The sequence below is a fragment of the Sinohyriopsis cumingii genome, unplaced genomic scaffold (genome assembly GCF_028554795.1).
Source record: "Sinohyriopsis cumingii isolate HCF-2022 unplaced genomic scaffold, ASM2855479v2 utg002626l, whole genome shotgun sequence".
Taxonomy (NCBI): Eukaryota; Metazoa; Mollusca; class Bivalvia; order Unionida; family Unionidae; genus Sinohyriopsis; species Sinohyriopsis cumingii.
Genome location: NW_028316261.1, coordinates 357966 through 384294, shown reverse-complemented (window position 1 = coordinate 384294; position 26329 = coordinate 357966). Strand labels below are relative to the sequence as shown.

Here is a 26329-nt window from a genome sequence, read left to right as displayed (position 1 = left end):
AATAAACCATTAATTTGCGATCCTGTAAGTGGACTGTGGTAATGAAGCTATATTAAAGTGAGTGATTACATTATGTAAACCTCTCCATCTAAAAATAGATGGACTCATGTCTGTGTTGATTCTGTAGGAAAGAAGGGACTGCAACTTTTGATGGTGGGACTCCTATTTTTACCAAAATGGGAGTCCCGGACTCAGTTTTAAAATCCTAGTGAGACCTCTCAGGAAAAATTATGAGAAATCTATGAAACAGCGCCATGGATCTAATCCTTTGTGGGATCTTTGCTTTAATTGTTTCTGGTTTTTTTATGTAAAAAATTTGTAGCTTTCATACGCTTATTGGTCTGCTTTAATTAAGTTATTTTCACCAGCAAAGTATTAATTCATTATCGTACTCTAATTATAACAGGTTGTGTAATTTGTACAGGTCTGTAACTTGGTGATAAAGAATAAAGTATTATTTGGTTAATATGGTATTTGCTTATAAGACATGTGCAATTGCAAGCTACACAAACCCAGATCTGACATCTCCTAATTTGCTGATGGATCTGAGTTAATGTAATATGTTAGAATAATAGAACAAGCAGCATAGATCCTGATCTATTTGCACATTATGCAACAGCATATCAGGATCTTTGTTATTGGACACGTATATTGTCAGTATATTGATCTGTGACATTGTCTTATTATAACTTTGGTTGTGTGTGTGTTTTTTTTTCTTTTTTTTTTATTCTTTAATTAATAATACTCTTTATTTCTTTCATCCCTTAGGTAAATCTCTGAAGGACCCAGCCCAGAACCTTATAGATGCTGGTTTAAAAGATGGTTCCAAAGTTATGTTTATTGGGAAAAAGGTATGGAAATATAGTGAATGCAAAAATGTGTTAAAGTTCATGAAAATGAAAACTTCCATGATAACTTTAAATAGCAGTTTAACCAGTGAGGAAAGCAGGGAATTTTTTTTCTTTAAAATTTTAACCCTCTGCAAAATACGAAACTGTAGAGCGCCACCATTGTTAAAACGAAAGGGAAAATAAGCTTCAAGAAAAGTGTTAATTATCAACACAGAAGAACAAAAGGAAGTATTTAGATTCTTGTGAATAAAAGCTGGAAAGGATAAAGTTACGCTTATTGGACAAATGAGAAATATGATCGCCGTCGTCGTGAAATGGAAACGAATTTCCAAGAATTATGTAAAGTTGAGATAGCAACAAGCCATTGAGCTGCATATGTCTTTGAACTAGAGTTTGTGCAACTGCACTTGTGGTAAATATAAAGTACGCATACTTTACAAACTTTTCAGTTGAACATAATGTTTATCGTCGATGTGTTGAACTTTTAATTATGTTTTCCAGCTTTACAATAGCAGTTATTGATATTTTGTTACACCTTACTGAAAAGTGGTCAGTCTTAAGGGAAAAAATCAACTGCCTTACTGAGACGGACTCATTGTGACCAATACATATTGTATGGGCAGCAAAGTTTTATTAAGAGACACATTTGAAACGATAGAAAACAGATTTCTTTTTGCCTGTATCACACTTTGATCATGACAGAAATAAGAATGACTTTGACAACAGGACTGCACTGAACAAGATGAAGAACCTATGAAAGCAGAAATGAATAACTAACCAAAAGTATTTAACTTTTCTGTACTGTTAGTACATGCTTAAAAGCATCAGTGATCAATTAGGAGAATCCTTAAGTAAAGAAGGTAATTTATTTGGATTTTTTGCAAATAATAGGTAAAACAGACCATGTAAATGATCTCGCTTTGTTATGAGGTTGGCCCATTATGAGTACACCATTGGACCCATTTTTCTCATACCTGGCTGAAACACTGTAGAGAAAGTATGTGTGTGATTTGGATTTTTAACATATCTTTAAACAATTTTAAGTCACATTGCTACAATGTCTTGAGTGTGGCAGTTTGTAGTGATGTCTAGCACTGGTGCATCTTGCCACAGACATGTAACATCATGTCCCACTTAGTCACAGTGTCCTGACACCACGTTGACCAGTCCTAATACTAACCTCTTAATGGTGAGGACCTAGTGAGGCAGCTGTTAGTACCATTGTTATAAGTCTTTAGTAGGACTCAGCTGGGGTTCGAGCCTGTGACCTCCCACATCTGAGGCAAATGATCTAGTAAGTGATAGGCCACCATAACGGTATGAGAGAGATGGTGCTAAGAAATCACTCATAAAATATTAGCAGCATTAAATGGCATTGAATCTTTGGGAACCAAAGCTATGTTTAAATTCACTTGAACAAACTCTAGATACCAAAATAGAATATTTAACATTTCCTTTCATTTCTGTTTTCATTTATCCATCCATCATTCAGACTTTTAATTAGGAGTATAATTCCAAGACTGTTTAACAAGTGTTCTCATGCTACCCAGAAATCGGGGAAAAGTTGTGGGAAGTTATAATTAAGTTTTTCCCGAACAAGTAATTGAATCATAATTGAACTGATTTGCAAGTTACATTTATTGAGTTCTTACCAGGTTATTTGGAGGTTGTAGTATGGATCATTTGGGTGCTTGCCATAGACATATATGTGTGGTCAATCCAGACACTCAGTTGATTTGATTTGTCCAGTAGACTAGTTAGTCCGCATAAAGTTCCATATTGGTATCTTTTTGTATGCAGAAGGTATGAAGACTAGTCTAGCATCACAATAAGCAAACATGTGTCTCGTTAAGTTTCAGAGATAAGTAATACAGCTTGTCTTCACAAGTTTCCATTTTAATATCTAAAGTTATCAAATGTGTATTATGATGCAACTTATTATTTGGTAGTTAGTAAAGGGAGCATGGTCTTAAATGTTATTGTCATAGAAACTCTGGCCACAACAACAACTTTGCACTGAATTTTACTATCATAAAGTGCAAAATGTTGAAATCTGCCAACTTTTTGGTCAACAAGAATGACACTAGCTGATCACTTCATTTTTGTGGACAGTGATAGGGCAGTATTCCATTTTTGTGGACAGTGATAGGGCAATATTCCATTCAGTGCATCTCACTTACATATTAAGTTAGTGTGATCCTGGCCAAGTCTGGTAGTGTTGTTGAAATATGCACTGCCGCATTCCTTGCAGAGTATAAATTCAAATTTCCTAAACATTGATGCTAAATTATTATGCCATCTGACATTTAGCTTGAAATACTGGTGTTGATTCTTAAATCTGTCACAGAAGAAATGTAAGAAGTATTGTCCCTTGTATTGCATATTAGGTGAATTTTAAGCGCCATTACAACTTTATTACCAGCTCTTTGTATATCAGTACAGATTTGGGGGCTGATTAATTGGCTTACAAGCAAACACAACTTGATTTGACAGAAAATTCAATCCTTTTTGTATATATTACTCGGTAGTATATACTTCTGATGGGCTTTTTGTCAAAATTCAATAAACTCTTTTCTAATTAAGTCTTTTTTAAGTGATGCATTATTAACAAAATCAGCTTGAGTTTTGGTTGTTTGAAATATATTTGTTTGGGGGACATGGGACAGATTAATTCAGGGTTAAAACATTCTTTCTTAAGATAAGATTCTAATACTTTGCATTTGTTTTATTTTTTATACAGTGATAGGAACTGTTTACTTTGTATATCATGCATATAAATTTCAGGTGTACCAAATCTGTGTAATGTAGTTTTGACAGTAATAACATTTGTCTGTCTTAATTCAGTGCTATGTCCGTTAATTGGTATTCAGTATGAGACATTGCAATCTTGATTTACAACTCTTTATTCTGATTTCTTTTGAATAAAAAGTTTGAAGTGAAAACAAAACTAAGTTCAGTTATTCATTCATGTATTGTTTTATCCTGGAAACATAATGCAATACAACAAAGTAAAGTTTACATTTTTATTCATTAAATTGAAATGACATAACATGCCAGTTTATAGGAATTTTCAGTAGTCATACTTGCTTCTTATGATAAATTTTGTGGTTTAGTAAATTGTTATATATCTGATTCAGATGTTATGGCAAAGTTTTGAAATAGAAAAAACATTTGGTTTGAAAATTCATGTTTTCTAAGCTAAAATGTTCTTTAATTCCATATAGTAATAGTCATAAGTGAACTTTGATAAAATGAATTTCATCCTTGAAAAAAGACCAAAAATCCTGAAAATCATTAGTCTGTAAGAATCTTGTTGTTCATTTTAAACTAGGGTTCCACATACCTCTCTGAATCTTGGTGTAGATATTAGGTTAGTGTTCCACATATCTCTGTGAATCTTGTTGTAGATATTAGGCTAGTGTTCCACATATCTTGGTGTAGATATTAGGTTAGTGTTCCACATCTCTCTGTGAATCTAAGTGTAGATATTAGGCTAGTGTTCCACATACCTCTGTGAATCGAAGTGTAGATATTAGGTTAGTGTTCCACATATCTCTGTGAATCTAAGTGTAGATATTAGGTTAGTGTTCCACATCTCTCTGTGAATCTAAGTGTAGATATTAGGCTAGTGTTCCACATACCTCTGTGAATCGAAGTGTAGATATTAGATTAGTGTTCCACATATCTCTGTGAATCTAAGTGTAGATATTAGGTTAGTGTTCCACATATCTGTGAATCTAAGTGTAGATATTAGGCTAGTGTTCCACATACCTCTGTGAATCAAAGTGTAGATATTAGGTTAGTGTTCCACATATCTGTGTGAATCTAAGTGTAGATATTAGGCTAGTGTTCCACATATCTCTGTGAATCTAAGTGTATATATTAGGCAAGTGTTCCACATATCTCGTTGAATCTTGTTGTAGATATTAGACTAGTGTTCCACATATCTCTGTGAATCTTGTTGTAGATATTAGGTTAGTGTTCCACATATCTCGCTGAATCTAAGTATAGATATTAGGTTAGTGTTCCACATCTCTGTGAATCAAAGTGTAGATATTAGGTTAGTGTTCCACATCTCTCTGTGAATCTAAGTGTAGATATTAGGCTAGCGTTCCACATATCTCTGTGAATCTAAGTGTAGATATTAGGCTAGTGTTCCACATATCTCGGTGAATCTTGTTGTAGATATTAGACTAGTGTTCCACATATCTCGGTGAATCTTGTTGTAGATATTAGGTTAGTGTTCCACATATCTCTCTGAATCTAAGTGTAGATGTCAGGCAAGTGTTCCACATATCTCTGTGAATCTAAGTGTATATATTAGGCAAGTGTTCCACATATCTTGGTGAATCTTGTTGTAGATATTAGACTAGTGTTCCACATATCTCGGTGAATCTTGTTGTAGATATTAGGTTAGTGTTCCACATATCTTGCTGAATCAAAGTGTAGATATTAGGTTAGTGTTCCACATATCTCTGTGAATCAAAGTGTAGATATTAGGTTAGTGTTCCACATCTCTCTGTGAATCTAAGTGTAGATATTAGGCTAGTGTTCCACATATCTCGGTGAATCTAAGTGTAGATATTAGACTAGTGTTCCACATATCTCGGTGAATCTAAGTGTAGATATTAGGCTAGTGTTCCACATATCTCTGTGAATCTAAGTGTAGATATTAGGCTAGTGTTCCACATATCTTGGTGAATCTTGTTGTAGATATTAGGTTAGTGTTCCACATATCTCTCTGAATCTAAGTGTAGATGTCAGGCAAGTGTTCCACATATCTCTGTGAATCTAAGTGTATATATTAGACTAGTGTTCCACATATCTCTGTGAATCTAAGTGTAGATATTAGGCTAGTGTTCCACATATCTCGGTGAATCTTGTTGTAGATATTAGACTAGTGTTCCACATATCTCGGTGAATCTTGTTGTAGATATTAGGTTAGTGTTCCACATATCTCTCTGAATCTAAGTGTAGATGTCAGGCAAGTGTTCCACATATCTCTGTGAATCTAAGTGTATATATTAGGCAAGTGTTCCACATATCTTGGTGAATCTTGTTGTAGATATTAGACTAGTGTTCCACATATCTCAGTGAATCTTGTTGTAGATATTAGGTTAGTGTTCCACATATCTTGCTGAATCAAAGTGTAGATATTAGGTTAGTGTTCCACATATCTCTGTGAATCAAAGTGTAGATATTAGGTTAGTGTTCCACATCTCTCTGTGAATCTAAGTGTAGATATTAGGCTAGTGTTCCACATATCTCAGTGAATCTAAGTGTAGATATTAGGCTAGTGTTCCACATATCTCGGTGAATCTAAGTGTAGATATTAGGCTAGTGTTCCACATATCTCTGTGAATCTAAGTGTAGATATTAGGCTAGTGTTCCACATATCTTGGTGAATCTTGTTGTAGATATTAGGTTAGTGTTCCACATATCTCTCTGAATCTAAGTGTAGATGTCAGGCAAGTGTTCCACATATCTCTGTGAATCTAAGTGTATATATTAGACTAGTGTTCCACATATCTCGGTGAATCTTGTTGTAGATATTAGGTTAGTGTTCCACATATCTCTGTGAATCAAAGTGTAGATATTAGGTTAGTGTTCCACATATCTCTGTGAATCAAAGTGTAGATATTAGGTTAGTATTCCACATCTCTCTGTGAATCTAAGTGTAGATATTAGGCTAGTGTTCCACATATCTCGGTGAATCTTGTTGTAGATATTAGACTAGTGTTCCACATATCTCTCTAAATTTAAGTGTAGATGTCAGGCAAGTGTTCCACATATCTCTGTGAATCTAAGTGTAGATGTTAGGCAAGTATTCCACATATCTCAGTGAATATTGGTGTAGATATTAGGCTAGTGTTCCACATATGCCTTTTGTTATTCATAGTTTTTCAGTTTCAGTATTTTTAAAGATATTGTCTGTCTTTTTATCATCTATCTCTATTTCACACTTTCATTTTTGGAGCAAAACTCTGGATCCTTTGAGGCATCTTGGATTCTTAGAATTTTTCATGTTCAGTAATTTTGTATGTTACCATGGAAACATGTGTAGCACAAGTAGAATATAAATTGAAACAGTTGCACCCTAGAGTAGTTTCATTAGAGGTATTTACATAAGCCGTGGACTTTGGGATATATCATCTCTGGATGATTAATGTTTATCACATATTCAGATATTCCGGAAAATCTCCATTTTTGGAAAATGGTTTTAGCATGATTAAGGAAAACAATTGAGTTCTGGAAAATGACATTTTGGGAGGTGTATATGTATTAATATGTAAATTACTTGTTAATATTTTCAGACCATTTTAGTATCAAATACAATTAAAGGAACTGACTGAAGAGGGGAGGGTAATAAGGACAGAGGGTTGTGCTCATAAATGGTAAAGAGAATGGATAAGGAAAGCATAGCAGGCAAAGTGGTAGGAAGACCCCTTTATTTCTATATAAATGGAACACTGCACTTTGTGATAATGTTTAAAAATTTATTTTTGTAGCCAACTCCCCAGGATGATAGCCAAGTACAGATGCTGAAGACATTGGAAAAATCATTTGATAAAGAGGAGCAGAAACTTAGTGACATAACATATGAATTGGATGGTGTCCATAGGGTATGACATTTAGGAAGGTGGCACATAGATATTCATCTGTTCCTTTTTCTTGTATTATAACTGCACCAGATTATAACAGTTAGGTGACCCACTTTTGCTATAATTTGGTGAAGTTGTGTGCTAATTTCTGGCTAACATGGCTAAAGTCCACGCAAATTTATGATACATATATATCCACCAATCATCCTTCTTTCAGCATCAACTTTGATTCACAAAACTACTAAGCAAGTTTTTTTTCAAACTTTGTATGAATGTGACGTAGGAAATGCTCCTTCAGATTTGTGTCCAAGGGTCCTGTCTATCAACAGTGTGGAAAACCTAGTTTTCATTTTACTGAAATGGGAGGAGGGGGGGGGCTATCAATCAGCCATATGTGCAAAAAACATAGTTTTCAATTTTCAGAACAGCAGATTCAGTTTTGATCAAATTTGATTTGAAAGTTATTTGATATCGCTACCAAAAAGAGAAGCATTGTGTCATAGTTGGCCTCTCACAAAATGGTGTAACAATGATTTCTTTTGGGAATGGCTTTGTCAATTTCTTCACCTAAAGTAGAAATATTCTTTATGTCATGCTGAGCCAAAATTATGATTGGGTTGTTCTTACTAGCAGATGGTTGTTATCATAGCAACCAGGACTGGAGATCTGTATGAATTTTATAGTCTGAAATTCAATTTTGTATGCTGAGATTGAGTTGTATACTCTGAGATTGGATTTTATTTTATACTGATTGATTGTGAATTTTATACTGAGATTGAATATTATACTCTGAGATTGAGTTTGATAACATAAGAATGAGACTGAGATCCAGTTTCTACTCTCTTCCACTATTAATTATGTCTGTGTGTGTGTGTGTATATATATATATATATATATATATATATATATATATATATATATATATATATATATATATATATATATATATATAATAAATCCGTTACATCAGTGCCTGTCAGAGCATAGACATGAATCAAGTTAAGATATTGTAGACCCTGTTCTTAACTATGCTAGTCACAGAGCATTTGGAATGGCTTGTTGTCCATCATCCATCTGTATGTTATGCACAAGTATGTTGCAAGCACTATTGTTCCAAAACTATGTGGATGATTGCCATTGAACTTATCCTCACATTCATCCCAAGCAGACCCTGGACCGAATGAAAATGTGTTGCTCAGATATCACATATGGCCACCACAGACACCATTTTGAAAATAGTGTTATTACTGTTCATATTAAAATGGGATTTTCACTTGCAGAGTTTTTATGATGTCTGTTAAGTCTAATGAAAATGGTACTTATTAGATTTCTAATATGACTACTGTGACAGCCATCTGGAAAATCTTTTTTATTTCAACACGTCCTGAGCAGAAAGTCAAATCAACTTCTTATGAAGACTGGTTGATCCTAAATGAAAAGGTGCTGATTTATTGTTCAATATGGTCACCATGATGGGCACCTTAAAAATCTTGTCACTTCTTTTCTTGAACACAGAGTGAAATCTTGTTATTGATACTCTACCTGAGTTGAGGATCTTATCAGCAGGGAGGATTCACTAAAAGACTTCTTGTGATATCGGTTTGGTCCTAAATGAAAATAGTGCTGATCTGGCATCTAATATGGCCACCATGGCAGCTGTCTTGAAAATCTTACTTTAACTTCTCCAGAATGGAAATTTGTATGAGCATGAGGTTCTTACTAGAAGACTTGTTACAGTATATAGTTCATTTGAAATAAAACATGCTGACCTGATATCCAGTATAGACCCCACAGTAGCATATACTGGTGTATGCTCTAATAAGGCTGTGTTATAACAGTGCTCCATGTATTACAGTATGCTCCAATACAGCTGTTTTATGTTAGTGCATCATATACTGAAGTATGCTTGGATAAGAACTGCATTTTAATAATACAGCATATACTGGAGTATGCTCCAATACAGCTGTTTTATATTAATGCATCATATACTGAAGTATGCTTGGAAAAGGCTGCATTTTAATAATACAGCATATACTGGTGTATGCTCTAATAAGGCTGTGTTACAACAATGCTCCATATATTACAGTATGCTCTAATACAGCTGTTTTATGTTAATGCATCATATACTGAAGTATGCTCAAATAATGTTGTGTTATCAATGCACCATATACTGAAATGTGTTCAAATACAGCTGTGGTACATTAAATCACCTTACACTTAATTGTTATAATAATGCTATAGTGTGATAGTTCACAGTATACATTAGTGTGTTCTAATACGGTTGTGTATAATATTTTACCATATACTGAAGTGTTTCTTAATAAGACTTAGGTATACAGTTCATCAGAACAAAAATTAAGGTATTCGGTGATATAAACATTACACTTTACTTGGTAATTATTAACTAAATTTAAGTGAAATAAATCAAGTACAAATGATAAAACAAAATTTTAAAAATTGATATGTGACTATACAAGTATTATAAAGTGGTAATGATGTATTAAAGGGTTTTATTTTAAAGGATTGCTGTACCATATCAGTCAGCCAGGAGTACTAAGGATGATGATTAGTCAGGTTCAGTGATTTATTGATGAGATTTTGGCAGATTTTTTTCAATAGAAAGAGATTTCATTTATTTTCTTTGAATATTTTTTATACTCAGGGCTTTATTCCAGAGGATACCAAACTGCCTGCCATCAAGCAGTTTGAAAAACGACTGATTAGCACAACAGAAAATTTTATGCAACTTTTAGTGAAATTGGATGCTCTGACGTTTGATGAAAACAACAAAGAAGCTCGAGCAAAACGCAAAACATTGGTCGACAAGATACATGTAAGGATATTATCTCTCATCATGCATTATCTGGATTTCTTCTTTTCATTCATCCAAAGAACATTCTAAGGAAATGCTTAGTTCTTTTTTTAATGAATGTTTAATATTTTTATTTATTTCATATCCCAACTTTGAGAATTTCTTTGTTAATCAAAAATTGTAATTAATTATACTAGTGAATATTCACTTGTTTTGGTTCGATGCTGAAAAATATTGTGATTAAATTCTTTGATATATTACACAGGCTTAGATGCAGTATGACCAAGAATGAGTTCACACTATTTTGCAGTTCAAACCATTAAACCTTTTATTATATACTCCAGAGATATACATCCTTTTGAACTGAACAAAGTATATAGTTCATAAAATATATTCTTGTTGTAAACCAAAATTAAGATGTTTATTGCTTACAACAAAATGTATTTGGTAGCACCTTGATATGTGTTTGTACAGATAGCTAAATCCCACCCACTAGAATCCCGTGTCCAAAAATAGTACTGGATGTGACATCATTGAGAGAGGAATTCTGACTAGAATGTGATGCTGAAAGATCATGTTCTCACGTTTACCCCAGAAACACAAGTAAAACAGAACAAGTCACAAATAATCATTCAAGTTCCATGTCAGATTATTTATGAAGGCTAATGGAAATAAAGAACATGCTGAGGTTGACTTTGGGTAGCTGACACGATGGCAGACACATATCGACATGCCCAGGTATTATACACTTGGCTTGCAGATGATTTGCAGTATACTGAGCATTAGTTGTTCCGTTGAGGATACTGCTCATGATTACATGTTCCTCAAGTAGTATGTTTAAAAGGAGAGTATGGTTTACGGTTTAAGTTCCTTTAGTATCCTTTATACAGAAACTATTTTCCTTAGAAGGAAAGTGTTTAATATTAAAAGTGTTCAATATTGCAGGATGTTGCATATTTTTAAATATAAGGAGAAAGGACTAGTTTTGAAGTATGTAATAAAAAATTACTTATTACGAAACATTATTATTAATCATTGTTTATTTGTTTACCTTTTTAAGTAATTTATTACTTTTATATCAATCTCATTGTCATTTGCTGAGGTCTGTTTGAATCGATGCAACTCATTCTTGCACATCTTGATATTGGAAAGAAATATTTTTGTATCTATTACGTGCAAATTATTGGAATCAAATATGTCTTTTAACTGCTCATTTCCATTGGCTAATCAGAAAATCAGTTTGTCTACCAACCTAGATTCATATCTCTAACCTGGTTAAAAATTATCCTCTTCCTTAAAAAACATTTAAGAATAGGACTGAAAACAATATTTGACAGTATCAGAAAAATGAAAATTCTTGATAGGTTTTAAGTTTCATCTTGTTTGCGAAACACCAAGATATAAGTATTGCTGGCTGATAGACAATCATGAAACACAATGGGTGTACTATTGGTTCATTATGGAGGATGCTGCACATCACATGCAGAAGGAGGTCACAGTGACCTCTTTTCATGAATGTGTGTCTTTGCTGTGTATTTGGAATATATTTCAGCAAAGAAGATGAGACTAATAATATACATTTGTATAGGATAGGAAAATTCTGATCCTGAGGGAGGAATATATCCTATCCAACACTGATGCTTAAAGGATTGCTTTTTCACATTCCCGAACAAAAAAATGGGGATCAAAATCAAATTAGCATATTGTGGATACTGATGTAACTTTCAAACAGCAAAACACCTATTGAAAATTTCATCCTCTTGAGGTAGAAATAAAACGTTATGGTTTATATTGACAAACTTTAAATTAACATTTCATCATATATCATTGTTCAAAAAACAGTAGTTGAAGCTAAGGTAATGGCAGTACACAGCATCCAAATTATATATTGCAGACAAATTAAAGGCCCCAAGTAGCCAAGTGGTCTAAAGTGCTCACCGTTCCATATCACAGCCATCTCACTGCTGTCTGTGTGAGTTCAAGTCTCAGGCTCAGCTAATGTTGGTACATGACAAAGCTCACCAGTAGCTTCTTATGGGATGGTGGCTTTTCCAGGTTTCTTTCACCACCAGTTATATTTTCTGCCATGTATAACCTATTTTGAGCTGAAAAATGGCGTTAAACCCTACAACAACAACAACAGACAACTTAATCAAGGATACAGGTACAAAACTAAAATCCTCTTCTATAGTTCTGTTTGGCCTGACAGCAGAAAACTTTGACCAATTATGTGGTACAAATGACGCCAAAATATTTCTTTTTATAGTATGAGTTGTAGCCAGGCATTTCTCAACAATTAAGTCTGGATGATTGAGGTAATGCTATAAATCAGACAGAACATTGTGTGCAAGTCCATCTAACATCTCCATCCAATACAATACCTTATCACTTTACCATAATCAAATAAACTCTGCTGTCTATTGTTGTTGTAGGGTTTGACGCCATTTTTCAGCACCACTTGGTGGCTACCCATATACTGGACGGTTGAAAGTTTCAGCTTAAGGTGTGGTATGATCTGCATCACACCACATAACCTCTCATGTTCTATCAGAAATCTGCATGAATTGTACCAATTCATATAGAAAGTCAGTATAGTATTGATAATTGTCCCACCGACAGCATGTTGGCAACCTTATTTGTGTATTTTAGTCAATTATTATGTAACTTTTTTGCAGTTAATGAACTTTGAATATCAGACCCTTGTAGTTCAACTTGGTATTATTTGTTTTCTGTTTGTAAGATTTCACTGCTTGAATTTAAAAAAAAATAATTTTGCTTTACTTAGCTGAAGAGCGTGTATCTGAATCCACAGCCAGCATTGCCAAGATGACTAACAGTGCTACACATCACTCCATGGCTAACAGCCTGATCCCTTTTTCAAAATTTGATTTGTTCAGATGAGATGCCTGTTTCCACATGTAATCACTTAAGTGTCCTTAGGCTTCATGGTCACATCCCTGTAATGCACCATTACTGGTTGGCAGAAATATTTGAGTTGCATCAGTCTCATGCACATGGTGAGATGATCACAGGCAAAAGGAAACAGGGCCAAACACCACTCAACATTTTTTACCATATTCTGAGACCAGGCAGCAGCAAGCCCACTCATTTTCACAGTCAACATTTTAAATGGGATGGGAGTCCAGTTTCTCCTTTCCCAAGCCTCCCAACAATCACCAATGTCTAGCTGTTCTGATTGCCTGCCAATAACTGTTTACTAGACTTCTTCATTTTTGGCTTGCATTGGTAGGGCTTCAGATCTGTGTATCCAACTTCTTCCTCTCTCATTTTCCCTTTCCATGATAGTCATCCTTAGAGCTGGGTACCCACCATGATAATTAAAAGAGCAGTCGATGAATTTACTATTTGTATTTTCAGATTTTTCCAAGTTGTAATCTTAACACTGGAGCTAAAGTGGGATGATTAAGTAGGTTGTTGTTGTAGTTGTAGGGTTTAACACCATTTTTCAGCACATGATAGGCTATACATGGCAGCCAGTATTAATGGTGGGGGGAAGAACCAGAGAAATCCACGGAAAGAACCACTGACCCTCGAGAAAAAATAACATTTCCTTTCCTTTTTAGCCCCAAATTTTCCAAAAGTTGGATATGGCTTGTATATCTATCACAACATCCCATTTGGCCAACACGTTATTATATGTGACAAGTGTATCACGTGTGATTCAAATATTATAAATATAATTTTTTTGTAATATTCAAAATTATTTTTGTAGTGAAAAAGAAAAACCTGATGTTAGTATCATTAATTTCATAACAAGATTACTCTGGAATTTCCATACATTCCTTGGTGACAGAAACTACGGAAGTATCAGTACAGTGAAAAAGCAACATGTTACATACCACCAGATAGAAATACTGTGATGTATTAGTAGTACCATGCATCTCAAGTCATCTTCCACTTTAGCCAATCCAGAGAGGTGGAACTTTGGCAGCAGGAGATCTACTTGGCAAGTGGGCAATAGAGTTCACAAGCCAAACTCTACAAGATTCTATTCTAGGCTTATTTGGTACCCAAAACCTGGGAAAAGTGCAAACTCATTACATCAGTCAGCTCAACAATTGCAGAGCTGTGCTGTATTACAGCGTTTCACACAGTACTGTACTTTATTTCTCTGACACCGTTTTAATAATATAACTCCTGACACTACTGACACTTTATTTGTTAAAAATGCCTTATGTAACAAACTGGATCAAAAATTAGAATAAAATAATCAGCAGTTATCTAGATTCATGGAAATGCTTCTCTGTGATGAAGAGATGAACTTCGTATCTGTCATTCAGATATTTTTCTTGTATGGTTGATTTGCATTGTTGCTTGCAGTAACTGATATGCACGGAAAAATATCACCAACTTTCTGTATCTGTGTGACACGAATCTCTACTCAGTTTATCATTCCTTAATATGAGTATGTGGATGGGTGGGCAGATAATATTGAGAGGATTCTCTCTACATTCCATAATTGACAATCTTGTGCAGAAGACGACTTTATGACTTGAAATTCTTGCAGGTAATGTTTATACGAGTGTAATATAATCAGGGGAGACAATTTGTCATGTTACTGTTTCCAACACAATAAAGAGTTGTGTCCCTTTGTTAAGGTATCGGGAGTACAATTGTGTTTGCCTATGAATGCACAGAAGTTCGTCAGATTGAGAGCTTCGTTCTTAGAAAGTGTGATATTTGAAATACGCATTCAATAGTCACACACTCATAAAGAGAATATATAATAGGTGTGATATACAGAGAAAAATATTCTCATCCAATGACCACAGTTTTTATTAGTAAAGCATGGTATGTGAAAAGAAAATAGTCTCATTTAAAGACCATACAGATTAATAAGAAAGAGCTTATATATGGCGTGATCAACAAATATAGATGTAGAACTGTACTTTATCCTGACATCAAGGCGAATTACTTTACAATATACTATTTGTAGTTGGAAACCAAACGTATCTGAGGACAGGAACTTAATGGTGAATATATAAATATTTAGTCGTGAAAATGGATCCTAGATGAAGTATAGAATTAAAGAAATTACTGATGTTAGTATAAGGCGAGAAATTGAAGTTCTACATTAAAGTACTGAAATTAAGTTAGATTAGCTCTGTATGACCTAAACTTCATAAGCTAGTTAAATTTTTACTTCTATAAGAATAATTTCAGAATAAATGCTAAATAAATTACAGAAATAACTGAAATTTAAAATGAAAGTAGAAACCCATGTCTTTCTATATTGACTCCAAATCGGACTCATGCATGCTGCTGTACATACCCAAGGAATTTTGGTTCTGGACATTTTGTATTGTTGCTTGTGCACCAGCTTGCAGGATTCCTATTCAAAATTTCCCAGGTCTTAAATATCATATAGCTGGAATTTAGCTGGAAAACTGCTGAAAGGTGGAAGACAGTTGGAAAAGTGTTGTATGTTGGAGAAATTAAAAAATTGTTGGAAAACCCTAACTCCTCATGAGACAAGAAACCTAGGTAAAAAGATTTATTTACAACTAGACAAATATATTTGGTGAAATTAACATCAGGTGAAAAGCCTTTTAAAGATTTATCCAAAATCCATTGCTGAACCACTGTTGGTAACTAGTATCACCCTCTCTATGGATGTAATATACTGAACCCATCCTGCATATGTTCAATGAACTATAAACAGCAGTGGCAGCAACCTGTGAAGGCTGCACAGTCATGGATCAAATGAAGTCCAGTACTTTGTACAGAAAATGTTACATCTATTAAATATCTCCACAAACACCTCCAATTTATTAAACTTATCCTTGTCAGGCAAAAAATATGCAAATGCATCCTTCAAAATCGCCAGTAGTTCACGCATACATGTAAACATACTGTGTGTAATTAGCTGATAGTTCCGGCAACCATTATTAGTCTTAACTATAACTTTTTTCTTCCTACACAACAAATGTAAATGCTTTAAAAAAAAAGTCTCGTGTATAGTGGAGTAGTTGTGATAATCTTGTAAAGTATAGGTAGATTATAGTGTTTAATGAACAGTCTTCACTTACCATAAATAGTAGGATATTCTGTTAAAGTATACTTTCAGGTCCCTATCTGTCTGGCTTCACAACAGTTTCTTTGGTTTGAGTTCCAAGGTACTCTCCATTAGTGCCATGTGCTCTCATTTGGTCTCAGCATCAGTTCGTTGTTGTTGTTGTTCTAGGGTTTAACGCCATTTTTCAGCACAAGATAGGCTATACATGGCGGCCAGTATTAATGGTGGAGGAAGAACCCTGGAAAACCCAGGGAAGAACTACCGACCAATGAGAAGCTACTGGCAGGCTTTCCCACGTACCCACGCTAGCCGAGCCTTGGACTCGAACCCACGCAGACAGAGGTGAGATGGCAGTGATCTGTAACGGTGAGCGCTTTAGACCACTCGGCCACTCGGGGCCCCGCATCAGTTCGTGAGTGTTTACAAGTACCAACAACTACCTTGTCACCTTCAGGTCGGCCTCATCAGTTCATCATCATTGGTGAAGGGCATGAGCAACCTTCTCTACTTTCCTTCTCGTCTAAGCTTTCGAGGGAATTGTGAGAAGTCAGATTTCACCTCCTGCCTCCCCGTCACAGTATTTCATACATATTGAATATGAAATTCTTATCCTTGTTCATCTCCCTTCCGTTCACGTTGCACAGATTATTGATCATTTTGAGTTAGTTTCTAGCAGCGATTGGATTTCCACTAGAAAGCCTTTGCAGCTCCTCATCTTGCTCAAAGCACCAGTCAGTTTGATATTTCTGGACTGCCTGTGCAGATGACCCGGCTGACTCGGTTTCACCTCTTTTCCATTTGTCTTAATTATCAAGGTATGATCTTGACCAGTTTAAAACAGTTCCTGTGTCAGTCCAAGACAAAGAATGACTTACATCAGGACTTCCTCTGGGGAGGTTCCAGCCAGAGATTACATTCTGCATGTATGGTTGACGAGCCCACATGTTGCCCTGCTTCACCACAGTCTGTGACAGCTGGGGACTGAAAGAGAGACTAGTCACATCAACATTCTGGAAATGAAGGCTATACAAGCACTATTGATTTCTGAAAGGATCAACCTTGCAGTAGAGTTATTCTCATAATATTCAACAATTCAGTTGTGGTGATCTACCTCCTTGTGGAGGGGAGTTAGATCATGGTCCAGATCAAACTTATTCCCAGTTTTCTTAATGCCCCAGCTGATTTATTTCTCACACTGAGTTGACTATTAGTCTGTCAGTTTTTTTGTCATCTGTATGTTCATTTGGGCATCCAATAATAGAAATCATTGCAAAGAGGTGGGACTAGACACTGTCCAACTTTGTATTCAGTCCTGGATCCAGATGCTTTCAATGGGGCTGCTCTATTGTTCAGTTGGGATGGTCTTTGGGGCTACCCCTACCAGTCAAGGTTCTACACATCTCACATAGAAGAAATTTTGGATGAATGATCCACTCGATCTAGCAAAAGATGTTCCCAGAAAGGTCCCATCCTACCTGAGCAGCCACTGTAACATTTTTGTCCATCCTTGCCCTGGCAGATGACTCCTGGCTCTTTGAGGAGTAAAGGTTATCACTCATTTACAGTCAGGGGCTACCACTCCTTGATCTCAGATATACAAACATAATGGGAGAGAAGATGTAGGTCACAAGAAGGGCCTGTTGGACTTGCTTGAGATTTTTTAAATGCCTAAATCAGGCCTGTTCACTTCACTCACTTTCCAAATTCATCTTTCAAGTAGAGCTAGATTCAGGAGGTAGTGGAGTTTATTTTCCTAATGTCAGTATGATCAGGTACGTTTTCTAGGAGGAAACTTTTCTAAATAGTATGTTAACTCATATCATAATTTGAAATACTTTTTGAAACGATAACAAAATTTCTTTACTCTTCTTAGGTACTGCTAGATCGATGTGAAGGTCTCCAGCATGGAGTAAGTGACTTGATTACACGTATGACTCGCATCTTCACCTAGCTAGTGCACGTTGTAACTTGCACCAAGAAACTGCTTCCTAGAATGGGCTTCATCTTTTGTACAATAAACATTTTTATCCCAATCCTTTTTCAGTGTAATGTTTTTTTATGTGATGTATCATGTTTAAAAGATCAATCAGAATCTTTGTAAATGGATTTTTATGGAGTTACAAAGATTTATGATCTAGCAGTTTTCTTGTATTCGGTTATTTGTGTTCATGTTTTGCACACTTGCATTTTTTTGTAAATGTAGAAGTCTGTGTGATAGGTGCAAGAACAGGATGAACTCATAGCACACCAAAAATTGTGGTGGCACTTACTCCAGTAATTGTATAATTTTTTTCCTGGGTCGGGGTGGCAGGTTAACTATGGCTGGAATTTTGATTGTAAATGCCAGTATAGTCACATTCCACAAATTCCCATTTTTATAACTAAATATGAATACCTTTCCTTTTCCAAATTTGATTTCTGCATTCTTTATAGTGAGCATTTTGTACACTCATGATCTTTGTGCCTTGATTTCTCAATTAACACGGAGCAGATGAAATTGATATCATTAGTTTTCCACTTGTATTTAATAGCTCTAATTGGATAATCAAATATCTAGAATTCTTTGTACTTACAAAATATAATTTGGAACATACATATATACTTGGGCTATTATACTTGTATTATTTTCACATTTGAATTCAGTATGCAAGCATGTCAGGAATACGGTATTTAAGTGTGTTGCATGCATCTTATTGCTAACATTGATATGCAAGTATGTCAGGGATATGGCATTTAGTTATGTTGTATGCATGCACATGCTAACATTGATATGCATCCTAGATGTGGTAGAAAAATTTCTATGTTTTATCTCCGTTATTTATTACTTATAAGAATGTGGCTGTACACTTGTTTGTATCAAATTGAAAGATTCTCATTAGTGCACCTAGTAAGAGTTGTTTCCCTTATCATGTACTTTGTTCCAAATTATTGGGTTTATTGCATTGAATTATTTGGAGAGAAAAAATTTGGTTAGTTTGTTGTTATAATCAAATATGTGTTATTTTTGGATGAGATTAATTAAGCTTTTATAGTTACTATAAACAATCAAATTTTCTATTCTCTTGTTTTGGGATTTATTTACTGAGTCAGTCCTGATCCAGGTAAAGAAACTTGTCACTAAACTTTAGTTATTAAATTATACTTCTGAAAATTCATAATTAAAATGATTATGCATACGATGTATTATGAAATGTATTGTGTAGGTTTCTGAGAAAAAACTTGACTTAAAATACTGATATGAAAAAAAGAAACAGTTAAAATGTTACCATGCTGTGATACTTTCTGTTTTACAAAAAAAACAATTAAAATGTTACCATGCTGTGATATTTGCTTTTTTTACACAAAAAAACTATTAAAATGTTACCATGCTGTGATATTTGCTTTTTTTACACAAAAAAACTATTAAAATGTTACCATACTGTGATATTTGCTTTTTTTACACAAAAAACTTAAAATGTTACCATGCTTTGATACTTGCTGTTTTACAAAAGACAGTTAAAATGTTACCATGCAGTGATACTTGCTGTTTTACAAAAAAAAACATTAAAATGTTACCATGCAGTGATATTTGCTGTTTTAAAAAAAACAGTTAAAGTTTTACCATGCAGTGATATTTGCTGTTTTACAAAAAGGAACAGTTAAAATCTTACCATGAAGTGATATTTGCTGTTTTACAAAAAAACAATGCATGATACTTAGAACAGAAACTATATTTACTGTGTCTTTTAAAGATTTATCACTTTATTTTACACATTTAACACATTTAATATGCTTTATTGTATTTTGGGTTATTATGCTTTTTAAAAATATTCATGATTTTGTAAAATTTCATCTTATTGTTGCTTTAACTAATACTTGTCTTTCATATATAAAATTGTGATATTTACATTTTGTTTAAATTAACAGTTGCAAATCTTTCATGAATATCCCTTGGTGATAGTGGCTTTTAAGTTTCAATTATTTTTAACCTAATGATTTTTTGTATATTTGTTCATAACCAGCATTTCTTGTCTTTAATTGAATGAGAAAATTGGAACTTAAATTTTCGTCATCCTTGATATCCAATTAGTGAAATGTCAAACTGAACAAAATGTACTAAGGATAAAGAGATAAACAAAAGGAAGTATTTTCTTAATATATTAACTGATATGACCTACATGAATCTTTCTCTTCTATTCAGACAGCAGAAATCAAAGATAAATTTGCAAAATCTTGATTGTGGACTTCCATATCTTCCTTACACAAGACTGCCTATCACATTAAAGAGGGTTGATGAGGGCATCCTGTTGCCATGCAGAGAGACAGAAAAAGGGTTGAGACCATTGTTCGTTTCCTTGCCCTTCTAAACAGCAATGGTTCAAGATATGGGAACTATTTATTTAGTATGCTCTGTCTGCCTTTATTTTCTGTCCTCTCTTGATGTCCCCCTTTCCTTCTGTATTTCTCCTCCACTTTACTCCATCTGTTTCTTTTTTCTCAGTATAATTATTTTATTTCATGACTTGTAAAGTGCAGGCAGAGTCACATGTGCATGAGTCATTAGTAGTTGTAATCTTCTGCAGTACAACTTGGCACTCAGTTTCCATCTCACTCAATCGCCCAGGTTCAGTATAGATGGATACCATTTATAAATTGGGTTTTCGAACCTATCAGTTATATTGGTACAGTTAATACATTAGATTTGTCTATAAGAAGAATAAGGTTTGTAACTAACCTATTTAGATGTTGATTCACCTCCTCACTCGGCTTCTTTTTCAGAAATCTCTCTTTAAGGAATATTTTTCAATTCAATTTCCTCAAAAATCTGGTTTAATCATAAGTCTCTAAAACAAAGTTCAAGAGAAATCACTCAAGTCTGTCTTTTAAAATTCTGAAATTTGATTTAAACAGAGAAAAGAAAGTTATTAAAAACTACAAAGTCGGTATCTAGCACTTTATTTAGCATGGAAGTTGCTTTAGTTATGAACCATCTCTTCGATGTCTTTTTGTATGCAGTGTTGCAGTTTTTGTTTGCAAAGTCTTAAGAGTATATGGTTGGAAGTAACACATTTTGTACTAACAGTGTTCTGTTTTACTTTACAATGGCTTTCATTTACATGTCTTTGTTCACATTAATATTACATTTATCCAAGATATTCTTTTTTTTTAATACAAAAACATTCAGATTGTGCCATTGGCATCAATGACATCGTCCAGGCATTCACAGTTTTAATTGACTGTATATTGCAAGTATCACACATGAATAACAGGCCAGAAAAAGAATTTGTGTCTATAAACCATTATATTTACCTTGTTGAGACTAAAGTTACAATGATGTACTCCTCTAAATGGTGCTAGAATGAAATAATCCTTCAGTTTTGGCCTCAGAAATACCATTGTGATGACAGGCTGGTTGAAAGAAAGCAGTTTGAAAAAATTGCCAAATGAAAAATGGATATCTCTTTTGCAAGCTGTGAATAGATACATAGTTGTAAGGCTTTATATGGAAACTTTAAACTGCTGCTTAACAAGATTTTGGTTGTAATGACTTATAATCAGAATAAAAGTGTTAATGCTGCAACATGTTTTTATATTGACTTAATTCCCTTTATTTCTCAGTGGCCAAACTTGTGAGTTCCTACAGTGTACAATGAAATGCTATCCCTTAAATGTCCTTTTTATATGTGCCTTTATGGTATCAGTCTTGAATTCTTAACCGCTCTGGTGGCCTAGTGTTTAGAATGCCCTCCTTGGATGCGGGAGGTTGTGGGTTGTGGGTTCGATCCCTGGCCGAGTCATACCAAAGAGTTACAAAAATGGTACTAACAGCTACCTCGCTTGGCGCTCAGCATTAAGAGGTTAGTGTTAGGACTGGTCAGCCTGGTGTCAGGATAAATACTTGGTAGGACATAATGCTACATGTCTGCGGCATGACGCCCCAGTGCTAGACATCACTATAAACTGTCACACTGCAAACATCGTAGTGATCATATGACTGAATTTTTTTAAAGCTATGTTAAAAATCCAAACCATACACTCTTGAATTCTTATTTAAGATTGTATTTTTTCCATACACTGTTACAGAGAATATTTTTGTGTTATTATATTAACATGTAGTACACAGTATTGATATTTGGCAGGTCAGTAGCCAGGAGCCTTAATACAAAAAGTCATTGACCAAACTCAAAGCAACAAATTCAAGCAAGATTGGTCTTTCAAAGATAACATATATTGCATTTTAAGTACTGTAATGAAATCACTAATACATACTTTTAAGATCGTATTTTTGTGATTTTAGAGCAGAAAATGGGTCATCCTGGCGGGCATGCAGTTCTTCATTTTTTATCAAGCCTACATTAGTTGGAAAGTGAAACATAATCACTTTTATGGTTGCAGTGGCACCAGCAGCTTATTAATGTTTGCTTAACATATATCCAAAACCTCTTGGCATAATCATCATGAAGCTAAGAATTTGATTGTGCCACATGCTTACTCATGCCTTTGATCAAGGGTTGTTAAGTTTTGGTTATAGATTTGCTTATATTTCCTAAACCAGTTCAGAAATTTTGTTAATTTTTTGGGATAAGGTCCCAAATGTCTAAGACACTTAATAACCTCTTTGACCATGGGTTGCATTTTTTAAAGTAATGCATTAATTATAAGCTCGACATACATGCCCCAGCCTTCTAGTTTTTAAAGAAAACCTCTATTGAAAAAATTCTCTGCTTATAAAATATTTTTTAAATTGTATCCAAAAATCTTTATCACTATTGTTAAAGTTTTTAATTCAGTGTGCAAAGTATTTCCTATATGGGCAGCCATTAGAGAAATTAATTGCATTTTTCCACATGATCTTGTTTAAAATAAATGAGCATAATTTTTAAAGTAGTCTATTTATTTTTTTATGTACAATAATCAAAGTTTTAAATAATGAAGAACTTTTCACATGATGATGTCTTGTTTCAAAACATCTATCAAAACCAAAGATACCAAAATACATGATGATGTCATTCACAAATTTGTATTGACTAACTCTGCACCAGTGCACCTTGTGCCATGGCATCAACAACTATTGTATAGGTTCTGAAAATGGCAAATGCCAAATCTTTGTCCAGAATAACAGCTTGATATTAGTTGATGTAATGTCAGCCATATTTCTAGCAATTCATTGGACATGGTGACATCATTCTAATACAGTGACATCCATTGTTATGTTGTTAATGAACATCATCGTACATTTCTTTGTATCTTAGATTTTTAGGAACAAGCACCATCTTTTTATTCTTCAGTATTTATTTTTCTTATCATTAAGTGAAATATTCATCACCATCTAAAATTGTGATTGTCATTCAGGGGACAAAATGAACAGTTTTAATGGACTTTTGCCCTCATGTTGAGGAGAAGAGTTCATCATCATTTGAATTTGATTATCATTGGAGGATTGGCTTTCTCTTTGTTTTTAAAAATAAAGTTTGACCATTGTAATTAGCTCTCCTGATTACGGTCAGTTGAGCTTATATTATAGCCCCTTGTCCATCATGCATCGTCTGGCATGAAGACTACTCAGATTTGTAAATACTGTTGCTGACAATAGCATCTGTCCATCTTCTGCCAACAATAGCTGATTCCAGCTTCTTGAAACTATTTGACAAGTTTGAGCCAAACTTGCCACAGAGCATCCTGACATAAGGGTCTTTAAAGCTTTTGCACATGATGCCAATCCACCATCAGATATGGCCACCATTAATAAAAACAGGAAAACCTTTCAACACTTCACAAAATCATTGGACAGAATGTGATGAAATTGACAACATCCTGGTTTGGAAACCTTTCAGATTTGTATGATGCCATTTAGCCTTCAAAAATACAGCCACTGTTACTCAGATGGAAAAACCTTTGAATAACTTCTGATAAACTGTTGAATAGAATTATATGAAACTTGACAGAAGGCATACACACATGGAGACCTTTCAGGCTGATTAAAATAATGCCAGTCTACCATCTGATATAGCAGCCGTTAGAATTAAAATTAGAAGAAAACCTTAAATAACTTCTTGTCAGCAATCACCAGCCGAAATGACCAGGTTTGAAAAAAGTATCCTGGCATACCTAGCTTTTGAATTACTACAAAGTCACCTATTCTGCCATCAAATGTAGTCACACTTACTAAAACTAGAAAAAAAATTAAACAATTTCTAAAGAAAAAAAAGCCATAAACAGAATTTAACAAAACTTATGGAAAGTGTTGACCTGAAGTGCTTTTAGTGCTGAGCAGAATGTAACCAAATTTGACAGCATTCTGTATAAAGTCCTTTAATATGTATCCAGATGGTATCAATCTGCCATCAACTATGGCTGCCATTGCTAACACTGGAAAACCCTTTGAATGACTTTTCAAAAGCTACTCAACAGAATGTGACCAATTGTTTGCAAGAAGTTTTCAGGTATTAAGGGCTTTTAATTTTGGACAAATGACTCTAATATGCCGTTAAATATGGCCAATATTACTTAAACTAGAGAAATCTTTAATAGCTGCAAATAACTGTTTAACATAATCTTGTATGAAATTTTGTACATAAGTGTCCTAGCTGGAGCTCCTTTCAGACGTGTACAAATGAGGCCATCCTGCAATCAAATATGGCTGATGTTACTAAAAATAGAAAAATATTTACACAACTTTATTTACAAAGGAATGCTAAACAGAATTCGCCCAAATTGACCCATTGTCTTGGTGCAGGAGCCTTTAAATACAGGACAAATGGTAGTGATGTGCAGTCAGATGCTGATCACGATACATAACTTCATAGTCCTTGAAATGGTTGATATCATACCTATGCATTCAACAGAAGCATCGGAATGACCCATATTTCATGGCCAGCTGCTCTTGCATTTGGATAATTGACCAATGTCAGTCATGTAAGTGATCTGAGACTGACTCAATCCTCTTCTTTGTTTTCCCTAATTGCAATCATATTCCTATATTGGGACAGTGTGAACATGCTGTGTTGCAGCTACATCATTATATTGGTTTTCAATTGAAATGTCTGGCATGCCATTTGATATGTCATTCACTTGAGATTAGTCATTGTGCAAATAAATTTTGTTTCTTTAGTCCTGTTTTAATATCTGTCAACCATGTGTAGAATATTCAGTTGGCAGTTGTATTTATAAAAAAAACTAGAGATGTTTGCAGAATTCATATTATATATTTTATCAGATATTGTCACTTTAACCAAAACGTGGTTATTGTGACCAGATTTCAAATTTTGCCACTGTAGCTTGATTTTTATCTAATGAAGCCTACTGTGCCCAGGTTGGTCATATTGATCTCTTTCTCTGTTTAGACCTTCGCTTAAAGTTTTATAAGAACATCAGCAAGTTTCAGTTGCATGCCAGGAGATATACTGGGAGTTTCATATCATTCAGTTTAATCAATACATCAATATTTTGCAGTATTGAGAATTTTATTTTAAAAATTTGTTTTGTGAACTGTTTTCTTGACAATAAAGAATTGACATTTACATGATTCTGTGTCATCTTTAAGTCCCTGTCAGACAACAGCTACCGGTATATTCCCGGATATTTCCCCATCAGAAACAAAACCGTGTCAGACAACAACTGCTGGTATATTAGTTGACAGGAGAAGCAAGAAAAATGTGTGTGTGTGTGTGTTTATATATATATATATATATATATATATATATATATATATATATATATATATATATATATATATATATATATAATGGGGAGTGCGTTTGTAGCGACTTTTTAACCCACCAACCTGGCCATATCTGACCAGATTTGATTAGCAAAGTCCTAGCATGAACAGCTCTAACGTTCTTATGAAAAATGTAAATACAGCTTCTAGTTTAGCATAAGTTAAAGAAGACACAATTAAAGGGCATGTCCAACACCGCAGTTCACCCAATTAACCGGAACTTTTCCTGACATGGTTGTCTTTCCAGGCAAGTACCTGTCGCGTTTTACAACTATACAGGTCCTTTAGAGGAATGTATGCCAGGTGAACGAAATCAGCCCCACTGGG

At 34.4% G+C, this 26329-nt stretch overlaps 1 protein-coding gene across 1 annotated transcript in view; it reads left to right on the top strand.

The window, feature by feature from the left end:
• The window catches only part of LOC149770144 (BAG family molecular chaperone regulator 1-like), a 30690-nt gene extending 4888 nt beyond the window's left edge, over positions 1-25802 (top strand). Inside the window, exons 3-7 of the mRNA XM_089949337.1 lie at positions 769-851; positions 7361-7474; positions 10116-10286; positions 18176-18211; positions 20483-25802. Coding sequence (XP_089805463.1) covers positions 769-851; positions 7361-7474; positions 10116-10286; positions 18176-18211; positions 20483-20518 — 440 coding nt within the window. The 3' untranslated portion in view covers positions 20519-25802. The remainder of the gene's footprint in view (positions 1-768; positions 852-7360; positions 7475-10115; positions 10287-18175; positions 18212-20482) is intronic.
• Positions 25803-26329: the final 527 nt, after the last annotated feature.